The sequence below is a fragment of the Stenella coeruleoalba genome (genome assembly GCF_951394435.1).
Source record: "Stenella coeruleoalba genome assembly, chromosome: 14".
In the NCBI taxonomy this organism is placed as follows: Eukaryota; Metazoa; Chordata; class Mammalia; order Artiodactyla; family Delphinidae; genus Stenella; species Stenella coeruleoalba.
This window is the reverse complement of record NC_137160.1, coordinates 4,954,671-4,974,022: the sequence shown is the minus strand read 5'-3', so window position 1 is coordinate 4,974,022 and position 19,352 is coordinate 4,954,671. Positions and strand designations below refer to the sequence as shown.

The following is a 19,352-nucleotide window of genomic DNA, read 5'->3' as shown; positions in this document are numbered from 1 at the left end:
TCTCCGTGTTGTGCATTCTTCCGACACAGTTCTATTCTTAGAGAGCTCAAAAGAGCAACCCCATGGGCTTCCCTGGTGGCGCAGTGGTTGAGAGTCTGCCTGCCAATGCAGGGGACACGGGTTCGAGCCCTGGTCTGGGAAGATCCCACATGCCGCGGTGCAACTAGCCCCGTGAGCCACAATTACTGAGCCTGCGCGTCTGGAGCCTGTGCTCCACAACAAGAGAGGCCGCAACAGTGAGAGGCCCGCGTACCGCGATGAAGAGTGGCCCCCGCTTGCTGCAACTAGAGAAAGCCCTGGCACAAAAACGAAGACCCAACACAGCCATAAATAAAAAATAAAATAAAATAAAATAAAAAGAGCAACCCGGTATATGCAGCCCCCCCCAGAGCAGCAGACCACCTCCGCTCCTTACCCGTCCAGAGACACAGAGCAGCCGGTGCAGGATTTTCCGCAGAGCTCATCCAGCCGGGCACGGTGACCCAGAGAGGCGCAGCCCGCGACCAGCCTGACACCTCACCCGGTCCTGAAAACAAACATGGAAAATACAAAGTATAAAGGCGCCTGTCCATTCCCCTCTACAAAACATAAAGGATTCATAAACTCCAAAGACTACTCACTATGAAACTTCATCTACAACAAGGGAGGGAGGGAGGGAGGGAGGGCAGCAGGGAGGATGGTGAGACATTCAACATCCTGAGTAAACCTGAAAACTGGACTCACTCTGACTGACGTGTTTTATTATAGGCTGTCAGCATATCAAAGAGCTGCTATAAAGTGTATTGAATGGAAATAAAAAGGGAATAGATAAAATGCATCAGCTGTCCAGTTCCAATAACACAACAGAAACCTAATAAAGCTAACATCCACAGAGTAAAAAAATGTAAATTTGTGAACCAGAGCTGCCACCAGTCTCCGAGTTTGCCGACCTTTGAGGAATAACGGCTGGTTCCAGCTCTGGCAGTCACAGCCACAGGAGGACCACACACTCATCCTCAAACTCGCTTACCCTTTACATCTCACATTCAATGGAACACGTTTTAATTGGCATTCTTTTTATTTCAGTGGTAAATAATAAACGTAAAATAATAGTGAATCTTATAGTCAATGGCTTTTAAGACTTAATGAGATCTAACATTTTATGCAGTTAGTCCTTTTCAGAACCTCCCAAAATAAATTTTTATTAAAATCAGTCCTCAAGACCAGCAGTACTCAACAGCAGCTGGGCAGGGATCTGAAATGCCCAGAAAGTCACGAAGCTCAGTTTCCCACTTCTAGGCAGCAGTGCACAGAGAGCGCTCCTGGTGGGCACACGACTTCTCCTGGGAAGATCTGGAAGCTTCCTTTTTACCCCCTCCCCAATACACACACCGATAACTGCCCCACCTCCCGGCCAGCATGCTATTTCAGAAGTGACTAAAATCTAGAGTGCGTGTATCTGTATGCTTAGTTCGCCAGCGCTACGGCTCTGAGGATGTCCTTTGTTCACCAAGGGTTTTACCACTCCCCCACCCCATTCTTCCCACCAAGATGACTTCCTGGATATATTTAGACTATCACTCAAAAAGGATATGGGCAATGATTGGGGGCAAAAGGAGGGGGGCCTAAGAACTTGGAAGTAAGGGCAACAGTCTCTCTGGAAGTGGAAGAATGAAATCCACACGGACAGATCTGAACAGAGGGTGGCCCTCAACCCCAAGCATAACCTGCTCTTAGGAGGCACGGGGAGTGTAGCACCCATGGACTCGGAGTAGCCTGGTGCCTGCCACGGAGATGGACACGCCAAGATGTACGCGTCAGCAAGCGCTCAAGTCGCCTGGCGATGCCCCAGGTGATTCTGACCAGCCAGAGGATGAGCTTCTCTTCCCTTAACAGATTTTTCTCTTCAGAAACAAGCATAATGGCTGGCACACAGTAAGCCCTCAATAAACATGAGATATCCTCTGCACGCTGCCACCTCAACCCAGGAGAGGCTGAAAACGGGAAACCATTCCAGATCCTGCTGCTCCCCACGCGTCTCCATCCCAGCTTCAGCAAAAGGCACTCAGGCGCTCTTCATCTTATCTCACTTCCTAGCCAGATGCAGAGCAGTAGGGAAAGGGCAAGGAGAAATGCTAATCTGGAGAGCTTTGCAACGCCCTCTCCCCCTTTGACCAGAGAACTCCACCTGTGCTGTAATTTTATACTTCTGTTGTTTCAGCAAACATTTCCACAGTAGAAAAGCTTTAAGTCCATCGCCCTGGCTCTAACAGTAATCAGAGGTAAACTACAATTTCCTAATTGTATTAATTTCCTAGGGCTGCCTTAACAAAGTACCTTAAACTAGGTGGCTTATTGTCTCCCAGACCTAGGGGCCAAATGCCCAAAATCAAGGTGCTGGGAGGGCCATGCTCCCTCCCAAGACTATGGGACAGAATCCTTCCTTGCCTCTTCCAGCTTCTGATGGTTGCTGACAATCCTTGGTGTTTCTTAGCTCATGGCAGCTAAGCTAACTAACTCCAATCTCTGCTCTCTCCCTACAAAGCCATCTTCCCTCTTTGTGTGTGTGTCTTCCTATAGAACAGCAGTCACATTCAATTTAGGACCCACCCTAATCCACCATGACCTCATCTTAACTAATTACATCTGCAGAGACCCTATTTCCAAATAAAGTCACATCCTGAGGTTCTGGGTGGACATGAATTTGCGGGGGGAGATGGGGGCACTATTCAACATGATACACAATTTTTTTAAGTATTTTTAAAAGATTTAAAAGCATTCCTTATTTTAAGTGGTTAACTAATCCTGCAAACTCTATATGACCTGTGTTACAGATTCAACGAAAATATCTGCAGGAGACAAAGGTTTCTGACACTTAGGCTTTAAACAAAAGGAATTTCTTGTACCCGTCCATCAAATAATAACAATATCTACCCAGAGTCCCCAGGTGGTGACCCTTAGACCACTACAAGTGTGAAGGGTCGTGCCGAGAAGTCTAAGAGTCTAGACACACACTGATGAAGACTGATGAAGGACTCTCCCTGATACACTATTTTTTAACTTAAATGAACACTGCTGTGGTTGATCAAATATAAATTTGTCTAGAAGCATCAGTAAGTTGATAACACCTTTCTGCCATTATGTATTTCCTCAATCAAAAGATGCAAAAAAAAATCAAAACTATTACCCTAAACCTTTCCAAGGGAACTGAAGAAAAGTAAATCAATACAATCTATTGATCAGTTTCAATCTAGCAAGTTAGCAAAGACCAAATAAATGATAAGGACAAGGGCAGCTCCGCTGCAGACAAACAGGCATTCTCCTTCACTGCTGGGACCACAGATTGGTGCAAACACTATGGACAGCCAAGTCCTTAAAAGGCACATGTTTTTTTAGGCCAAGAATCTCACATCTAGAAATATAACCCAAGGCAAAAAAATGAGCCCAAAGACTTCACTCAGGAATGTCCATCTCAAAGCTGTCTGCAGCTGGAAAAGTACCAGAAACTGTATAGACATCAGTTAAACCCCACGACCTCTGTAAAGTGAGCCACGTTCAGCCAATAAAAAGGGACAGTTTCAATACAGGTGGAAGTGTTTGCACAAAAACAAGTTCGTGACATCTCCCAGATGTCTGCACGGCCAGCTCCCTCACCTCCTGGATACAGGCCGCCATTCAAATGTCACTGTCTCCCTGAGCTCTTCTAGCCATGCTCTCTAAATCTCCAATCCATATCCCGTGCGCGCGCACACACACACACACAATGCCCCCCCCAGCACCTACCGCCATCCGACACCACTCATTTTGCTTGTCTACCTTGTTTGCTGTCATTGGGGTGTAAGCACCATGCTGGCAGGTCTTTTGCACGAGTTTTGTTCCCTGCTGATTCCTCAGCACCCACAACATGCCCAGCATGCAGAAGGCATTCGATAAATATCTGCTAAATTAATAACATCAACTGAAAAAGGCTACATCAGTATGTACTACATAATCTTATTTTGTATTTCTCTCTTAAGGGAAAATGTAAACACATACATACAAAGAAAAGCGATCTTCGAGGGAAGATAACAAGGTATTAACCGGTAATACATCCGATTCACAAGACTATGGAATTACAGGTGGTAGTTTTTAAACGGGGGCTGGAAGATTGAAGGGACAGAACACCATGTACTTTCTAATGTTTCTTAATATACTGAAAATGTAATGAATTGTGGGGGTTTTGTTGCTTTAAAACTGAGAGCCCATATACAAGAAAGTTTGGGAGCACAGTTTCACAGCACCATCCTTTAGGCTGGAGCCGTGGTTTTCAAAGGCCTACACAGCATTCTGGGTACCAGGCCCCCCGAAATCTTGGAGCACAGCCTGCAGAAAGCACAAAACTTCTTTGAAGTCTCTTATTTAATATTAAAAGTTAATGCAAATATTGCATTCTACTGGATATCTTATCATAAAAATGTATTATATGATTCACCAGTTATTTAACATTTTCCCCCAAAGCTGTTACATTAATTTTCCACGTCAGGAAGGCGCCCCCTGCCCACTGGCTCCTATCTGTTCGAAAAGTACAGCCTATTTGTTGCTGTTTTGTTTTTCCATAATTAAAATAGATCTCCTGAGTCCCTCCTTTCTAGAGCAGAAGACTAAGTCTCTAACGAGGCAGCCAACACTGACTTCTTCAAGGTCCCAAGCTAGAGGTCAAGAGCCCCAGGGCCCTCCCCTCCTGACTGTCCGCCAGAGCTCCTTCCACCGTGTTACTATAGTTACTATACATCTTATCAGTATGGATTCTGGTACCATTGAAAGCACATCTCCATTTCTCCATAAAATAAACTAACTGCACATTTTTAGGGGCCACACAATTAACAGTCAGTAAGTTCCATGCATGTGCTCATGGAGCTTGATCCCTAGCAGGGCCCTGTGGGGCTCCTGGACACAAAGCCTTTCTGTGCCCCCCATTTCTTTGATTATAGGAAATAGCCTTCATCCAGCCTCCTCGACCTTCCCTGAGTTCCAACCGGCAGATTCAAACAGTTGCTAATTAGGGAAGGGAAGGGATACAAGACAAGCGAGAAAAAGTCAAGGAAAACAATAGTTCAGCCTTGGGGCAAGGTCCTGGTGCCCCATCAATGGGTACACACATCTTTGAGCTTTTCTGCAGATGCTAAAACGTCCTCCAGGTGGGAGAAGTCAACCATTAACCAAGGCATGCTGCCCACAAGTACCCACCGAGACACCAGACCAGTTGGAACCAGGTTGATGATGCCGACTCCCACTTACCTCACCACCAACCAATCAGAACAATGTCCACAAGCTGATTACGCCCTCTTTAAACCATTACTATAAAACTTCTCACTACCCTCTGGAAGGGGGTCACAGTTTTCGGAGGCGCTAGCCCCCTGTGCTCCCTCTTCGCCTGGCAAAGAAATAAAGCCACTTTTTTTCTTTCCTCCTAAATTCTGTCTCTGTATTTCTACTCGGCACCGGCGTATAGAAGCCAAGATTTTGGCAACAAGCTCTGTACGTCTACAAAGTTAAGTACGCATTTAGCTGATATAATTAGTAAGATGACATTTAGTTTAAAACCGCCTTTTTTCAAGTGACAAACTTTACCTGATTGCTTTGAATTGAGTTTGGTATTTTAAAAACCTACTTTCTGGGCCTGATTTTTAATATCTGACAAATCAAAGAAATTAGACCAAGTAGAAATTAAGCCAACTTGATATGCTTTCTGCTATATTTCTTACAGTTTAAGGTATTTATTTATACAAATTCACATTTTGGGTTAAAAAGGTTGACACATATCACACATTTTGTGTGATTCCTTGTTAAAAACTAATTCTTCTGCACCGAGACATTAAAAATAACCACCTACGTAGACCATAATCATTCTTAAGAGCTGACTTTTCTTTACCAAAAAGAACTTACATCTCACCAAATCACAGGTTGAGGTGCTGACTCCCAAGCCAGGCATAATTACAGGCATTCTAATTACATCATTTTAACAAAAAGTTCACTCAACTTTCAAAGTGATAAAAGATTCATCATATAACAGTCATTTCGCTTCCACTAAAAGCACATTATATATAAAGACTACTTTTAGTAATAGTGGCAAATTAGTGTAAAGTTCAAGCTTCCTATTTTAAATTCCTGTCTTTCTCTCCTACATAATAGAAATTTTGCAGGCATTGTCACCATTTTGTCATGAGGCTTGTGATATGTCTAGCATTACAGCTATTTTCAAGAACCAACTATTACCGTAATACCAAGGGAGAGGGCCCTGCTTCTGAAACCAGTGTAAGTAGGGTTAGCGGATCCCAGGATGGACAGAGGACATAGTCCTGGAGATTCAGGGGAAAAAATATACCTTAATTAGTTGAGCTGGTAAGTAACAGAATACTTTTCTATGCTTAAACATAGGCATCTGGTTTGCTAGAAGGCATATTATGCCTGACTGTTTATATCTATAAATGGAGAATACCTACAAGGAAAAAGATAGTCCTCAACAATGCAAACAGTCCTTAGCATTATCCCTCCACTTGGTAATCTAACTGGGATGATGCGTGCAGAGCTGGGACCAGCTCACGATAAAAGAAAGAGGGATTTAACAAGGCATCACGACAGCACGTGGATATTTCTGACAAACTGGATCACTCGCTTTGAGAAGTGAGCCATTATCCTTGGAGTTAAGCTGAAGTTCCTTTCGGAAAGCAGCTGCCGGCTCCCACTACCCGCTCCTTCCCCAGCTCACTCCTCGAAGTTGCCTTCTCTCACTGTGGAAGAGGACCACCCTTCAGGCCCATGGTACCCCAAGAGAAATGGAACCGAGACGAGCCTCCAGACACCAGAACAAAGAACACCCCACGCCCCCGCGCTTGGGCATGAAGACGGCATTAGAGGATTAGAGGTTGAGCACCAAGGGGTAACTGTCTAGGAGGCATCCCTCCAGGGTTTGCTTAGAAACTCAGACCAGGCCTTGACGTCGGAGGTGCAGCTCCCAGACCAACCTGCCTAACAGAGTTACCTCGTTAGGAGCTGAGTCCTCCGTTCGTGAACTGGGAGCGGGAGAGAAAACCGATAATGTTTGATAAGCAGAATCTACTTCTCTAAGTTATAAAGTCATAAAAAAGACAAAAGGTGACTCCCGATCCCAGAATTAGGAAGCAACTTTGGGAACGCGTTCTGGAGGGGACCCTGCCAGCGAGCCGCGGGTGGAGCGCGGAGTTGCGCACCAGCCCCCGCAGGTGAGCGCGTTCACGCGGCGGTTCACCGCGAGGGCTGCTCAGGGTCGCGGGGCTCGCACGCCGCCGTTCCCCGCAGGGCCCACTAACCGAACGAACTGAGGAAAGAATACTCCGGGAAGCTCCTCTACTTGTATCGTGACTTGGGGTAACCCCCCGCTTCCAAGTTTTAGAGACTTCCTCCTGCCGTCCTTCCAGACCTTTCCCGCGCTAAAAGGAGCGGCGAGCGACCCGCCACGGCGGAACCAACAAAAATAAAGGGAAAGGGAGGCGGGGGAGTGAGGGGCTTTCCTCGCAGGGGCTCCCCGGGCGCGCGCCCCCCGAGAGTCACCTGAACCCCGAGCCCCCGGCTGCCTTCCCCGCTCTCCCGCGGGCCAAGCCGTCGCCGCCGAGTGGCGGGGTCCGCGCCATGAAGCCGCGCCAAGGCGGTTGCAGTTGCCGGCCGCGTCCGGTCGCCATGGAGACCCAGCGCGTTTGCTGCTCGGCGCGCTCCTCCTTCCGGCCGTCGCACCGCCCCGGGCCACGCCCACTCTACGCCAGCGCGCGCCCCATGCGCGTGCGCAGAAGCGGGGCAGGGCTGAGGACAGTACCGCTTTTCCACGGGCTCCAGGGGCGGTTCTAGAAACTTCCGGGGCCCGGCTTCTACGCACGCCCGACGTGCTGACGCCGAGGACGCCTGGCGGTCGCGTGGGCTTTGTGGTGGCTTTGTCCCTTCCCACCTGCTGGCTCTGGGGTAGTTTGCGCGGTTTCCTGTCTGGGTTCCTTAGGAAGAACAAACGCAAAGGCTACATCATCTGCCCATAAGGAATATGATAGCGACAATCAGAACGAGAATTTCTGTTTATAGGGGGCTCTCTAGGGGTCGCAGGAACAAGCAGTTTATAATTGCTAAATTGACTTTTGCAAGTTCTATTTGAATTAGCGCCAGGGGCACAAACCCCGCCCACCGCCAACACGGCCCCGCCTTCTTGTCGCGCCAGTTACTGCGGCGCGTGCGCAGGGGCCCGCGCAGGGGAGTCTGGGAGGCGGCGAGAGGTCAGCGCGCGCTCTGGTCGCCTTGCACTGTGGGAGATGTAGTCCTTGTGCCTTCCCCGCTGCGGCAACTCTGGGAGAAGTGACGCCCTCAAACTACTATTCCCAGGACTCCTAGGGGTTTCCCTGGTTGCTTTGCAAAGGCCTGACGGGGATGGGGTGAATGTCAGCCTAGAAAGTAATCAAATCATTTTAATTCCAGTAAAAAGAGGGCCGAAGAGAAGGGAAGGAGGACATCAACTCTTTTCGGGAGACTTTATCTTGATTTACGTTGCTGGAGCCAGAATTATCGGTGTGAACGCGAGGACTGGAGTCCGCGTCCGGCTGGGTGTGTGGTGGGTAGTGAAGGTTTACTCGTCACAGCTGGCATCTTCCCTAAGCGGAGCGGCTTTCCGGGAACATGATTTGTACTTTCCTACGAGCTGTACGGTGTACGGAGAAGCTGCACAGATCCTCGGGGGAGCGGTTGTTTTTGGCACACTTTGTACTTAACAAAGCGTGCTTGAAGACTGAGCCCAATTGGAGATGGGAGCCGCAAGAGCAGAAGAGAACGGTGCGACCTAGGTGTCTTTTGGGAGTCACCCAGAAAACCATCTGGACGCAAGGACAGAACCCGCAGAGAGCGAAGGAGGACGGCAGCAAACAAGTGTCTGTGCACAGAAGTCAGAGCGGGAAAACCGCCATCTCAACGTCACAGAAAGGTAAAAGGGAAGTCCCTGTAACGGTCAGTCTTTCAGCAAACGTGATGAGGGCTGCCAGTGCCCTTTTACACAAGTTCAGTGCTAAGAATAAACAGTTCACACAAATTAAAAGGTAGAACCGTTAAACACAGTTTAGAACCAGAGAATACAGGCCCACAATTTTCTTCACAGATCTGAACTCAGATTTGAAAGTTGGTTTTGATATAACTTTGCTGAATTATGTCTATAAAATTTTTCTCAACTTTTCTTAGTTTGGTGACAGCTATATAAAACTTAACCATTGTTTAGAACTTTATAATAAACAAGTAGATTTCCCAGATGTTAGTTCATCTCGTTTGAGCCTCAAATTTACTGTTTCAGACAGACATTATTACTCATTAGTATGTATACGGCATATTTCCCCAATTTCACATAACTAAAAATTGAATGCAGATTTTCCCAGTCTCAGTTTTCTGATATCCAGGACAACCACTCCTGTATCTTTAGTCTTTCAGAATAGCACTGCCTCTGGCATTCCCCCTTAGATGTGATACTGCTTTTGATTTACTATTTTGGTCGGTAAGAGGCAGTTTCACAGGCTTTCACTGGACTTTACCCATTATGGTAGCTTTTAATCTGCCTCAAGGGAACTAAAGTAGGGACTGTTGTTGCCAATTACTGAGAATGTCCATTCCAGTTATACGTTGGAATCGGGGAAATGACTGCCAGGTAAGTCCATGGCCCAGCTGTGAACCTTTTACAAGCCAGGCTCTTTATTATACAGCCACCATACGTACATAACAGAGGGACCATAATGACTCCTTGGGGTATTGATGTCAGCTCAGACTCTGTCCAGCAGACCTTGAAGTGTTTGGGTGTCCCCCTTTTCCAGCATACAGTCACCAAGTGAATGGCCGTAGGGCTCAGGTGAAGGACCAGGGGAATCATATATACTTGCTCAGTATAGAGGCTGGTCTTCCTTCAGTAAATGGATTCCAGGTCTGAAGACTGATTCACGTCCAGAAATTGAGCCGTTCATTATCATGGTTGTTCCCACCTGGCTTCAATGCCACGGCCGTCCCCATGGCTGTCAGGGTGCTTTGTTCTGTAATGATGTGAAGTGTTTTCCAGCCCCCCTACAGGACAGTCGGCTGGTGGATTTTGCCCTCGGTGTATTATACCCACTGTAGCGTGCCCATAGTTTGCCATGGCAGTTCTGTTATTTTTACTTCACTTAATGTGGATCACGCTCATCTTTGCAAGAGCGAACGTAGCCATGCACCAGCTCCCAGGCTGCTTGTCAGACTTGAGTTTTTGCTCAGAGAGTACTGCCCCTGTTGATCTCCTCTCACTTGTCCAGTTCTGTATTCTGTGACCCTTCACGCTGCCGTTAGGATACAGCCGGCTCTGCTGGTAGGGCTTCCAGCCCCTTTTGGGGATGGCCTGTTTCCTCTTTCCTCCCAGTTATGTTGTAACCTGGCCAGAGCACATGTCTCGCTAGATGGAAGCCCCCGCCAGGTCTTCAAGGAGGAAGAAGAGCTAGCCTTTAACTGGGAGGCATGAGCTGCTGCTTCACGCCAGAGGGTTCAGGAGAACCTGCGGACTCAAGATTCTGGAGTGCGTCAGCCTTGATACCCCCTTGCCAAGCTGCAGGTTCCCTCTCTTCCCAAGTCACGACCTTGGCCTTGGCACAAGAGACCTGGTGGGGTGAGAGTCCAGCCTCTCTGCTACTCTTTTGCCCTGGGCCTGGTCCTCAGCTTTTTCTGCCCTCTGGGTGCAACAAAGGAGTCTCCTGTTTTGCTGTGGAGGAGGCGTCTGACTTTCACACTTGACCTTCATTGGTGATCAGTTACCTCGTCCTCTCACTACCTTTCTCCAGCGCATTGGCAGCCCGCTACCACAGCCATCCAGTCCGAGTCCTTATAATTGCTTATTCCCCCTAAATTCCCAAAACGCAACACCCATCAGTGCACTCCCTCCCACCGGTGCTCCAGGCCACCAGCGGTGAGAGCCGCGGCAGTTGTGCGACCACTCCCTGCCGGGCCTCAGCTCCTCCTGCCACCAGGGACGAGTCCTCGAGGCCAGCCGGTGGCCAGTGATCCAGCTCCAAAATCCCAGTTTGGAGCTGCTTCCTAGGACCATTCCTGTAGTCCCGTCGTAGGGCGAATTCCAGGGAAGCAGACTCAGTGGGGTCTGTGGGCAGGAGGTTTGGGGGCCTCCCGTGGGGAGGCTGGGCTGGGCTGAGGGAGAAGCTGAAGCATGGGGCGTTTGCGATAGGGCCTCCGCCGGTCCTGCAGGAGCTCGGGGGCTGGGCTGGCCCTTGCAGTCCTCTCATCTCAAGGTGTGGGGCTTGGGCACCAGCCAGGCACTGGGTGTGGGGAGGGCCAGGGCCTTGGATGCAGGGATTCCGCCAGCCAGAAGCCATGTCAGCTCCCCGCACCGGGGGTGACGGGAGCCTCGGTCCTGCGGGAAGCACGTGGGTGGTCACCACAACACCCCTCATTGCAGAGACAGATGGCAGGAGGGGTTCTGTGTGAAAGTATACGGTCTGAAAGGGTCAAGAAGAGGAAGGTAGACGATGAGCAGCTTCTGCTGAAGAATAACATGATGCTTAAACTTCGAGAACGCGTGGGCTGAGAGATACTCGGTGCGGGCTTTGCACGTAGTACATACAGTCGGTGTTTGTGGTTGAATAAACGGGGAAGAGCCTTCCCGAGAGCCTAAGCGAAGCAGCGGTGAGTGTGCCGGGCAGGAATCGGGAGCAAAGGTGTTGGGGCAAAGGCCTGATCTGGGTCACAGGGAACGTCGCAGCGCCTGACCAGCGCGGGGTGCCGTGTTCTCAGCGTGCCGCCGGGCTCACAGCGGGCAGTTACTGCTCATTAAGTGTGTTTTGTGACCTCGGTAGAGAATAGAATGAGATGGGTTATTTAAAAAAAAAGAAAGTGCAGTATCTATGCAGGTTCTTCATTTTCTAAAGCAGTTCGATTCACAAATCTGCCTGGCCAAGCAAAGTCCTGTTCTAAATTCAGTTCTGTTTTGTTGTTTCACAGCCAGCAGGGTGGCAGGCTGGGAAGGTCACTGACTGTTGAGGGTCGAGGCCCATTTTGACTGCAGCTGACAAAGCCAACAGGTCTCTTACTGTGTGAACAGCAGACCGTATCCAGTGGTGCCTAATCAAGGACTGTTGTTTCCACTCAGAGGGACTGGATCACTTGTTCAAAGGGTTTCCTCATCTTAGACAATAAGGAGGCATTAAAATCATAACGCTACCTAAAGTAAAGAATCGATTCCTAAGCCCTGCTCCCTGAATCCTGCCGCGGTTCTTTCAGAAAGTTTCTTCAGGTGGTCCTGATTCACAGAGATTTGACAATAGCTGCTCCAGAACATGTACCGACCCCCTCATTAGGTCCTGAGCCCACGTCTCACCTGCTAGAGATCCTGAAGCCAGAAGCATCCCTGCTGACGTCCGGCACACATGTAACCAGTGGTGTTTTCTCTTTACAGTGAAAGAAGCTGGAAGAGATTTTACCTATTTAATAGTGGTGCTTATTGGAATCACCATTACAGGTTGAAAACACAGCAAGTATAAAACCCCTGAATATCTTTTTCATTTTCCATTTGTCTCGCTCTCGCTTTGCTTGAGCTTTTTCTTTGATTTTCAGGTGGCTTGTTTTACACGATCTTCAGAGAACTCTTTTCTTCATCCAGTCCTAATAAGATATATGGGAAAGCCCTAGAAAAATGCAGATTAAATCCCGAGGTTAGTCCTCAAGATTGCGTTACACAGACTCTGATCAGGGAGAGGAATGTGGTGGTGGGAGGGGCAGGCAGAGGTCACGTGCTAGTTCTGAGACTAGTGGATTTATATAATAATAAAACCGTAGTGGTTGGATTGTGATTACGTTATTAGCTCTTTGTTCTGTACTTGAAATGCTTTGATTACGAGTAGCACCCAAAGGTCCATGCGGCAGTGTTTCCATCCTAAGGGTACAAGAGAGTCGTTGTACTAGTTGTCATCAATAATAAATGTTTAGAATATACCAGAGTATTAAACTCACTAGTCTTTTTAAAACCCTGATTCATGATCTTGTGATCATAATAGTAACTGTTGATGCTTGTTGAGAGCACATTATGCACCAAGCACTCTGCTCAGTGTTGGAGCACATCGTCTTTATTGAGTCTCACAAGAACCACTTGTGTTGGGTGCTACTATTACCCTGTTTGCAGAAGGAAACTGATATTTAAAGAGATTAAGTAACTCCACTAAGATGACTGAACCGGTAAGAGGGAGAGCCAGAACCTCAATCCCAGTTTGGGTGATTCCACACTTAGGCTCTTAAGCACAGCCTGCCTGAGCCACGCCCTGGAGGATGCAGATGTGGAAAAGCCGCCTCCATTCTTTTAAGGATCCCGTCCAGAGGAAGCTTCTCATAAGGCTTTCCAGTCACAGAGAGAAAGTGCATGTAGCCCGTGCAGTGCCAGCTTTTACTCCTGGGTGGAAAACGTTGGCACTGAAACATCTTACTCATTGACATCTTAATTCTTGTACTTTGAAAGAAAGTGGCAGGTGGCATCATAAATATCAGGGCTGCTTCTCACACAGACCAGGGAGTAAATGTCAGAGAAACAGCCGTGAGGCCCCTGGGGAGGGGAAGCTTTGGAACCCGCAGATCCTCTCAGCATCCATGCCCTGCCCTGGGTTTCCCTGGGGCACCACCTCCAAATGCTCCATGAGTGTCTCTAATCTTGTCAGGGTGCAAACGGCAGGAGCTAAGGCCTCTGGCATCTTTCTTTTTCCTGGACTCAGGGCAGTCTGAGAACTGTGGAGGAGAAGGCAGAGGGGGAGGTGTCCCTCTGAGTAAGTTGAAACTCAGCAGGGAGTAAAGGAGGTTCCCATTAGAGTTATTGGGGGTCCTAATTACCCCTGACAAGAAACCCTTTACAGGGTCCAGAAATAAACACGAGCAGTAGCATAATTACATGTCAGGGCGCATCTCTAAGAAGAGAGGAAGAGTTGCTGTGTTATTCACAAACTCGGTCTTTCATAGATCTTCAGCATTTTGAACAAAACAGAACTTCACAGAATAAACACAGAGAGCGAGGTATTATTAAGGTCATAACTTAATTTGCCGCCTAAAGGAGCTCTATGAAGAATAATTAAACTTCAACAGTTCGATTTTGTTAGGATTTATTAGGGGCCTATTGTTTGCCAGGCACTTTGCTTGGTTGAGAAATAGAAAATACTTATGTTTTGATACAGACATGTTTAATGTATTAAATTATTTGAACAATCGTTTCAGCTACACAGTTCTTAAATATGTCTCATCTTATATATTAGTCTCTATATGTGCCTGAAAATTTTGATACTGAAGATGCCCAACAGACCAAATAAGAAAAATTTCCAGAGTTGAAGCAATATTTGTTTTAGTTTGATATCACATTTCTGTTTTTTTGAAAAGGTTCCGAAGTATTTGCATTTTAAATTCAGTAAAAATTACATTTACACTTCATTGTGAGTTCTCCCATTGGGAATAATGGATTCCTACCTCTAGATCTGGTTTGTTTTAAATAAATCATTACTTGTTTTTATTTGTGTATTTAATAACTAAAAAATTATTTTGATCTCATAGCTTTTAGTATTAGACCCCATTGGGTAAATTTCACTAAAAATGTTCAGACATTTAAATATTTGAACACTTTGTTACATCGTGTTTCTTTTTGTAAAAGGGGAGTGGAAACAGCTCCACTTCAGCCTAACTGTTCTGAAACTACAAGTAACACCATAAAGTTACCTATTTCATTCTCTGTGCATGAAAAGTTTGAGTGTTAATTATGGGATGATTTTTGCATAATAACTCTTTTCCCAGTTTTCTTATCATTGGAGATATCATTTTGAAAGAGTCCCAGGCTTTTTTTTTTTTTTTCTAAAATAAACCACTCAGTTTGTCAGAAAATATTTCCCTAGGAAGCTTAAAAAAAGTAGCCCTGACTGAGGAAGCATCACCTTGCTTTGCAGGTGCTAAGTGTCTTCGGCGAGCCCCTTAAAGGCTACGGGGAGATGACGAGACGTGGCAGAAGGCAGCACGTCAGGTACTGCAGGCGGCTTGGATTTGAGAGCTTGGGGTGATGTTTAAGTGGGAGGAATTCAGGCTTGTGTGTTTTCATTGTCTTGACAGTTTTATTGAATACGTAAAAGATGGGCTGAAACACATGCGTGTGAAATTCTACATCCAGGGCTCCGAGCCCGGGAAGCAAGGAACTGTGCATCTTGAAGTGAAAGAGGTGAGATCGTGTGGGGATGGGGTTTCTTGAACGCAGACTCAACGTAAAGTGCCAAAGAGCAGGGCAGCACCTTGATACTCATTATTTTTTTCCAGAACCCAGAAAGCGGCGAATATGAATTTCAATATATATTTGTAGAACTTGAACCATATTCTAGAAGAACTATTGTCATTGAAGATAATCGATCTTAAGACAATTAAAAGAACAAGCAACCACGTGTTTCCTTACGGATGTGGAAAAATGCACATGAAGGCTCTGATCTTCACAGCCCTCTTCCAGAGTCTATTTCGAATAAAACAGGAAGGAGTGTAGCTCATAAAAGTGAAGGCAACTGGGTAGTTGTTGCATTTAGACAAACTGAATTAGAGGTTTTCTTGTACAGTGAAAAATCATGAAATAGAGCACACCTTATGTTAAATCATTGAATTGCTGATCATGAGCGGTGTTTCTGCTGTACTTAACATCATCTTTTATGATAAGAAATTTTTGTTATTAAAAATTTTACACCACGTAAATAAGAAAATAGAGGTATTTAATGCTTTTTCATGTTGTATAACTGTAAAAAGTCTGTGAAATAAAATTGAAACTAACAGAAAGATGTCAGAAGCAGCTTCCTTCCACATATTTTGGAATCTGACTTGAGAAACACTTGAAAATATTTGAGAAATATAGGGAACCAAGTGATACACTCTCCAAAATTATCATAGATAGGTGTACGCGTTGCATGTTTTTTATTTGTTGTTTTTCTGTTTTTTCTTTTTGCGGTACGTGGGCCTCTCACTGTTGCGGCCTCTCCCGTTGTGGGGCAGAGGCTCCGGATGCGCAGGCTCAGTGGCCATGGCTCACGGGCCCAGCCGCTCCGCGGCATGTGGGATCTTCCCGGACCGGGGCACGAACCCGCGTCCCCTGCATCGGCAGGTGGACTCTCAACCACTGCACCACCAGGGAAGCCCAACGTTGCATGGTTTTTAGTAATCTAGTTTGTCTCATGTTTCCCCCTCTGTGAGTTGGGTACTTGTGCACGGTAGGACACGTGCACGCTTTAAAGTTGGGTGGACCTGGGCTCTCACCAGGTGTGTGGGCCTCTGCAGGTACCTTAGTGTTATCAGACCTCGCTCCGTCCCATGTACCCGGAGCCAAGTACAGGATACGTAAGAGCAGAAACCTGGCAAGTTTGGGTGGAAGGATGATTTTTAAAATACTGTGGTATGCAATCTCAGTTACGGTCTTAATGGTTGTGTCCCTGCAAAATTCATATGTTGAAATTCTAAGCCCCAGGGGGCGGGGTGGGGGGTGCTTTGGGAGGTGATTAGGTCATGAGGGTGGAGCCCTCGTGAATGGAATTGGTGTCCTATAAAAGGGACCCCACATTTTCTAATAAAACTTTTTTTGTTACGACCAAAAAAAAAAAAAAACGGGACCCCACAGAGCTCCTTCACCCCTCCCCCAAGTGAGGACACAGTAGGACTTCTGCAGCCTGGAAGAGGGCCTGAGTGTGTCCTTAGCCTAGTCTCAGCCTTAGAGTTTATCTACCTTATTACCCTAAATCCTCAAGCCTCCCCAGACTATGCATTAGTATACCGATAGGTCAAAACCCTGTTTTCTGCTCTTCTCCACTATAATAACATTGTGTTCTTTCAGTAGCCTAACTTGTATCTAATTTTACCATTTCGGCTACACCTTTTTCTCCTTCCTGCATACATTAGTTTTAATCCATCCCCTACTCCCTGTTCCCACCGCCCCTGTGTGCTGGGTGCTCCCAGAGGCCTTCGGCCAGGAAGTTAGAATCGGCTTCCACACCAGTCTCTGCCCCTTGTCTCTCCCCAACTAATCTCCCTCCTCATGGCACAAGAGCCGCTTTCTAAACTCTGGTCTGATTGCGCCCTGTGCCCACTCACATCCTTCAGTGATTCCCAGATGCCCTGAAAACGGTAAATCCCGTCAGGTCCCAGTACTCTGCGTCAGTCCCTTCCCCCTGATCCCCCCTCCCCCAAGCCTAGTCCAGCCACCCTGGACCAGCTCAGACTCCACGGGGCCACTCCTTCAGACCCTTAAGTTCCAAAGTTTCACTGGTAGACTGTTTTAAGAAGGTTATGTGTGTTTTGCTACTAAACATTCTCAGGCACTTGGAATTTTCTTAATGCTTAATCAGGCCAGTCTTTGGCAGGGTAGGATTTTTCCTCCCCTCAGTGGCAGTTTCAAAAGCCTTCTACAGCATTCCATAAAATTCCTTGGGGTCACAAGGCATTATTTTTGCCCCATAATTATTGACAGTGCATTTACAGCACACAAAGAAGTAGACTGCCAAATCTCCTGCAGTCCCGGCCGTATGTCTGCAAAGCCAGAAACACCTCTTTTTTTTTGCGGTACGGAGGCCTCTCACTGCTGTGGCCTCTCCCGTTGCGGAGCACAGGCTCTGGACATGCACGCTCAGCGGCCATGGCTCACGGGCCCAGCCGCTCCGCGGCACGTGGGGTCCTCCCGGACCAGGGCACGAACCTGTGTCCCCTGCATCGGCAGGCGGGCTCTCAACCACTGCGCCACCAGTGAAGCCCACCAGAAGCACCTCTTGCCAGACATTCTCTCCTTAGGTCCTCACAGGTGTAGGGGGCTGACTAGGGGCTCTAGTTTTACTGATGGGGAATATGGGGCTTTATTATTCGTTGGGAACCAGGAATAGGATTTCTCACTCATCCATTCAACCTTTTAGAGTCTTGTAACACCTGCTGGGTCCACCTGATGCAGAACAAGAGCGAGGGGTCGCTACCCACTAGGGGATTGGGACCAACCTCTTCCGATTCCCACTTTGTTTCACCTTCCTTTGCGCCTCCCAGACCCTCATAGTATCTCAGAAAGGACATATACACTATATGCCAACCAAAGCAGGGGACAGTGACAATAGAGGGAGCACGGCTAGGGAAATGGTCCAAGCGAAGGTCATGGGGCTGGCGAACACTGGACTCATCATACGAGAAAAGTCAGGACGAGACCTCCAGGAACAGGAAGCCTGGGGCCAAATCACGCTCCACCCACTGAACCCCGTAATCCGGGATGAACTCACCCCCTCAAGATCCTCAACTTATTCACACCTTGGGCCTTATAGGGTAATGTTCATAATCCTGGATGAACTCATCCCCTCAAGATCCTCAACTTATTCACATCTTGGGCCTTATAGGGTAATGTTCACAACGTGGACTTATCTTCCGGGGCCCAGCGTTCAGGAGCAGTCAAGAGCATCTGCTACAGCAGCAAGGGGCTCGAGCTCATCCACTCTGTGTGACCTCGGAGCCTGGGATACGGACGGGTTGGTCTGACTCACGTCCTAAGCGTTTAACCTGATGCTGCCTTTCCCATTTCTTTACCTCTTTGCAATTCAGTTTCCTCGTCTCTCAAATGAGGACAGTAATAGCACCTCGTAAGGTTTTTATAAGGATCCCATGTGCTGGTGCGGAAGGCACTTCCTCAGCAGCCGGCAGCTGGTTAGACTGCAGCTATTGGAGGATCTCGTCTTCCCTTTAGGTTTAGATGGTAGACAGAGGAGGTACCATTTTCATTTTTGTACCGTCAGTTCTTAGAGTATTTGGACGATAGTAGGTTTTCAAAAGTTCTATTAAAACTAAGCCTTAGAAGCATCTATAGATACCTCTAAAACAGGCAACACAGTTCTCAGAGGGTGACTAAAAGCTGCTGAAGTCCTAGTATGCCAGCTCTAGGAAACAAGACTGCAAAAATTATGGCTGCAGTCTTGTGACAGTCCAGAGCGTTCCTGCACCAGTAAAACAAAATAACAACCAAAATAACACAAATCTAATGCCTTTAAAAGATTGAAATTCCTCTAGGAGCAGGGTTGGAAAAAGGAAAACATACATTCCTCTTCAGAACACACACACACACACACACACACACACACACACACACACACACACACACACACACACACACACACACACACACACACACACACACACACACACACCAGCAAAAGATGGTTCATGGAACAACCAACTTGTAAAACCACCTACTTCATAATATGATAAAACAAAAATGCAAAGAAAAGAAAGTAATATTTTGATCAAATAGTTAGTAGAGCCACAGTAAATGCTTTGATTCATGTCTATTGATTTGACCCTAAAGTGTTTTG

The 19,352-nt window shown here is 47.2% G+C and overlaps 2 protein-coding genes across 2 annotated transcripts in view; one reads left to right on the top strand and one right to left on the bottom strand.

Annotated features, from left to right (window-relative positions):
• FBXO15 (F-box protein 15) overlaps positions 1 to 7,704 on the bottom strand; it is a 40,036-nt gene extending 32,332 nt beyond the window's left edge. Inside the window, 2 exon segments of the mRNA XM_079941809.1 lie at positions 416 to 526; positions 7,549 to 7,704. Of these exon segments, the coding sequence (XP_079797935.1) occupies positions 416 to 464 (49 nt within the window). The 5' untranslated portion in view covers positions 465 to 526; positions 7,549 to 7,704.
• A 616-nt stretch (positions 7,705 to 8,320) lies between these two features.
• On the top strand, positions 8,321 to 15,796 carry TIMM21 (translocase of inner mitochondrial membrane 21). Its single transcript, XM_079943237.1, has 6 exons — positions 8,321 to 8,950; positions 12,434 to 12,496; positions 12,592 to 12,689; positions 14,946 to 15,019; positions 15,106 to 15,211; positions 15,307 to 15,796. The coding sequence occupies exons 1-6, from the start codon at positions 8,650 to 8,652 to the stop codon at positions 15,400 to 15,402; spliced, it is 738 nt and encodes a 245-aa protein (XP_079799363.1). The 5' UTR covers positions 8,321 to 8,649; the 3' UTR covers positions 15,403 to 15,796.
• Positions 15,797 to 19,352: the final 3,556 nt, after the last annotated feature.

Coding starts and splice junctions, on each gene's coding strand:
- TIMM21 (XM_079943237.1), top strand. CDS start 8,650: ATGATTTGTACTTTCCTACGAGCTGTACGGTGTACGGAGAAGCTGCAC. Junction 12,690..14,945: donor AATGCAGATTAAATCCCGAG/GTTAGTCCTCAA, acceptor CTTGCTTTGCAG/GTGCTAAGTGTCTTCGGCGA. Junction 15,020..15,105: donor GGCAGAAGGCAGCACGTCAG/GTACTGCAGGCG, acceptor TTGTCTTGACAG/TTTTATTGAATACGTAAAAG.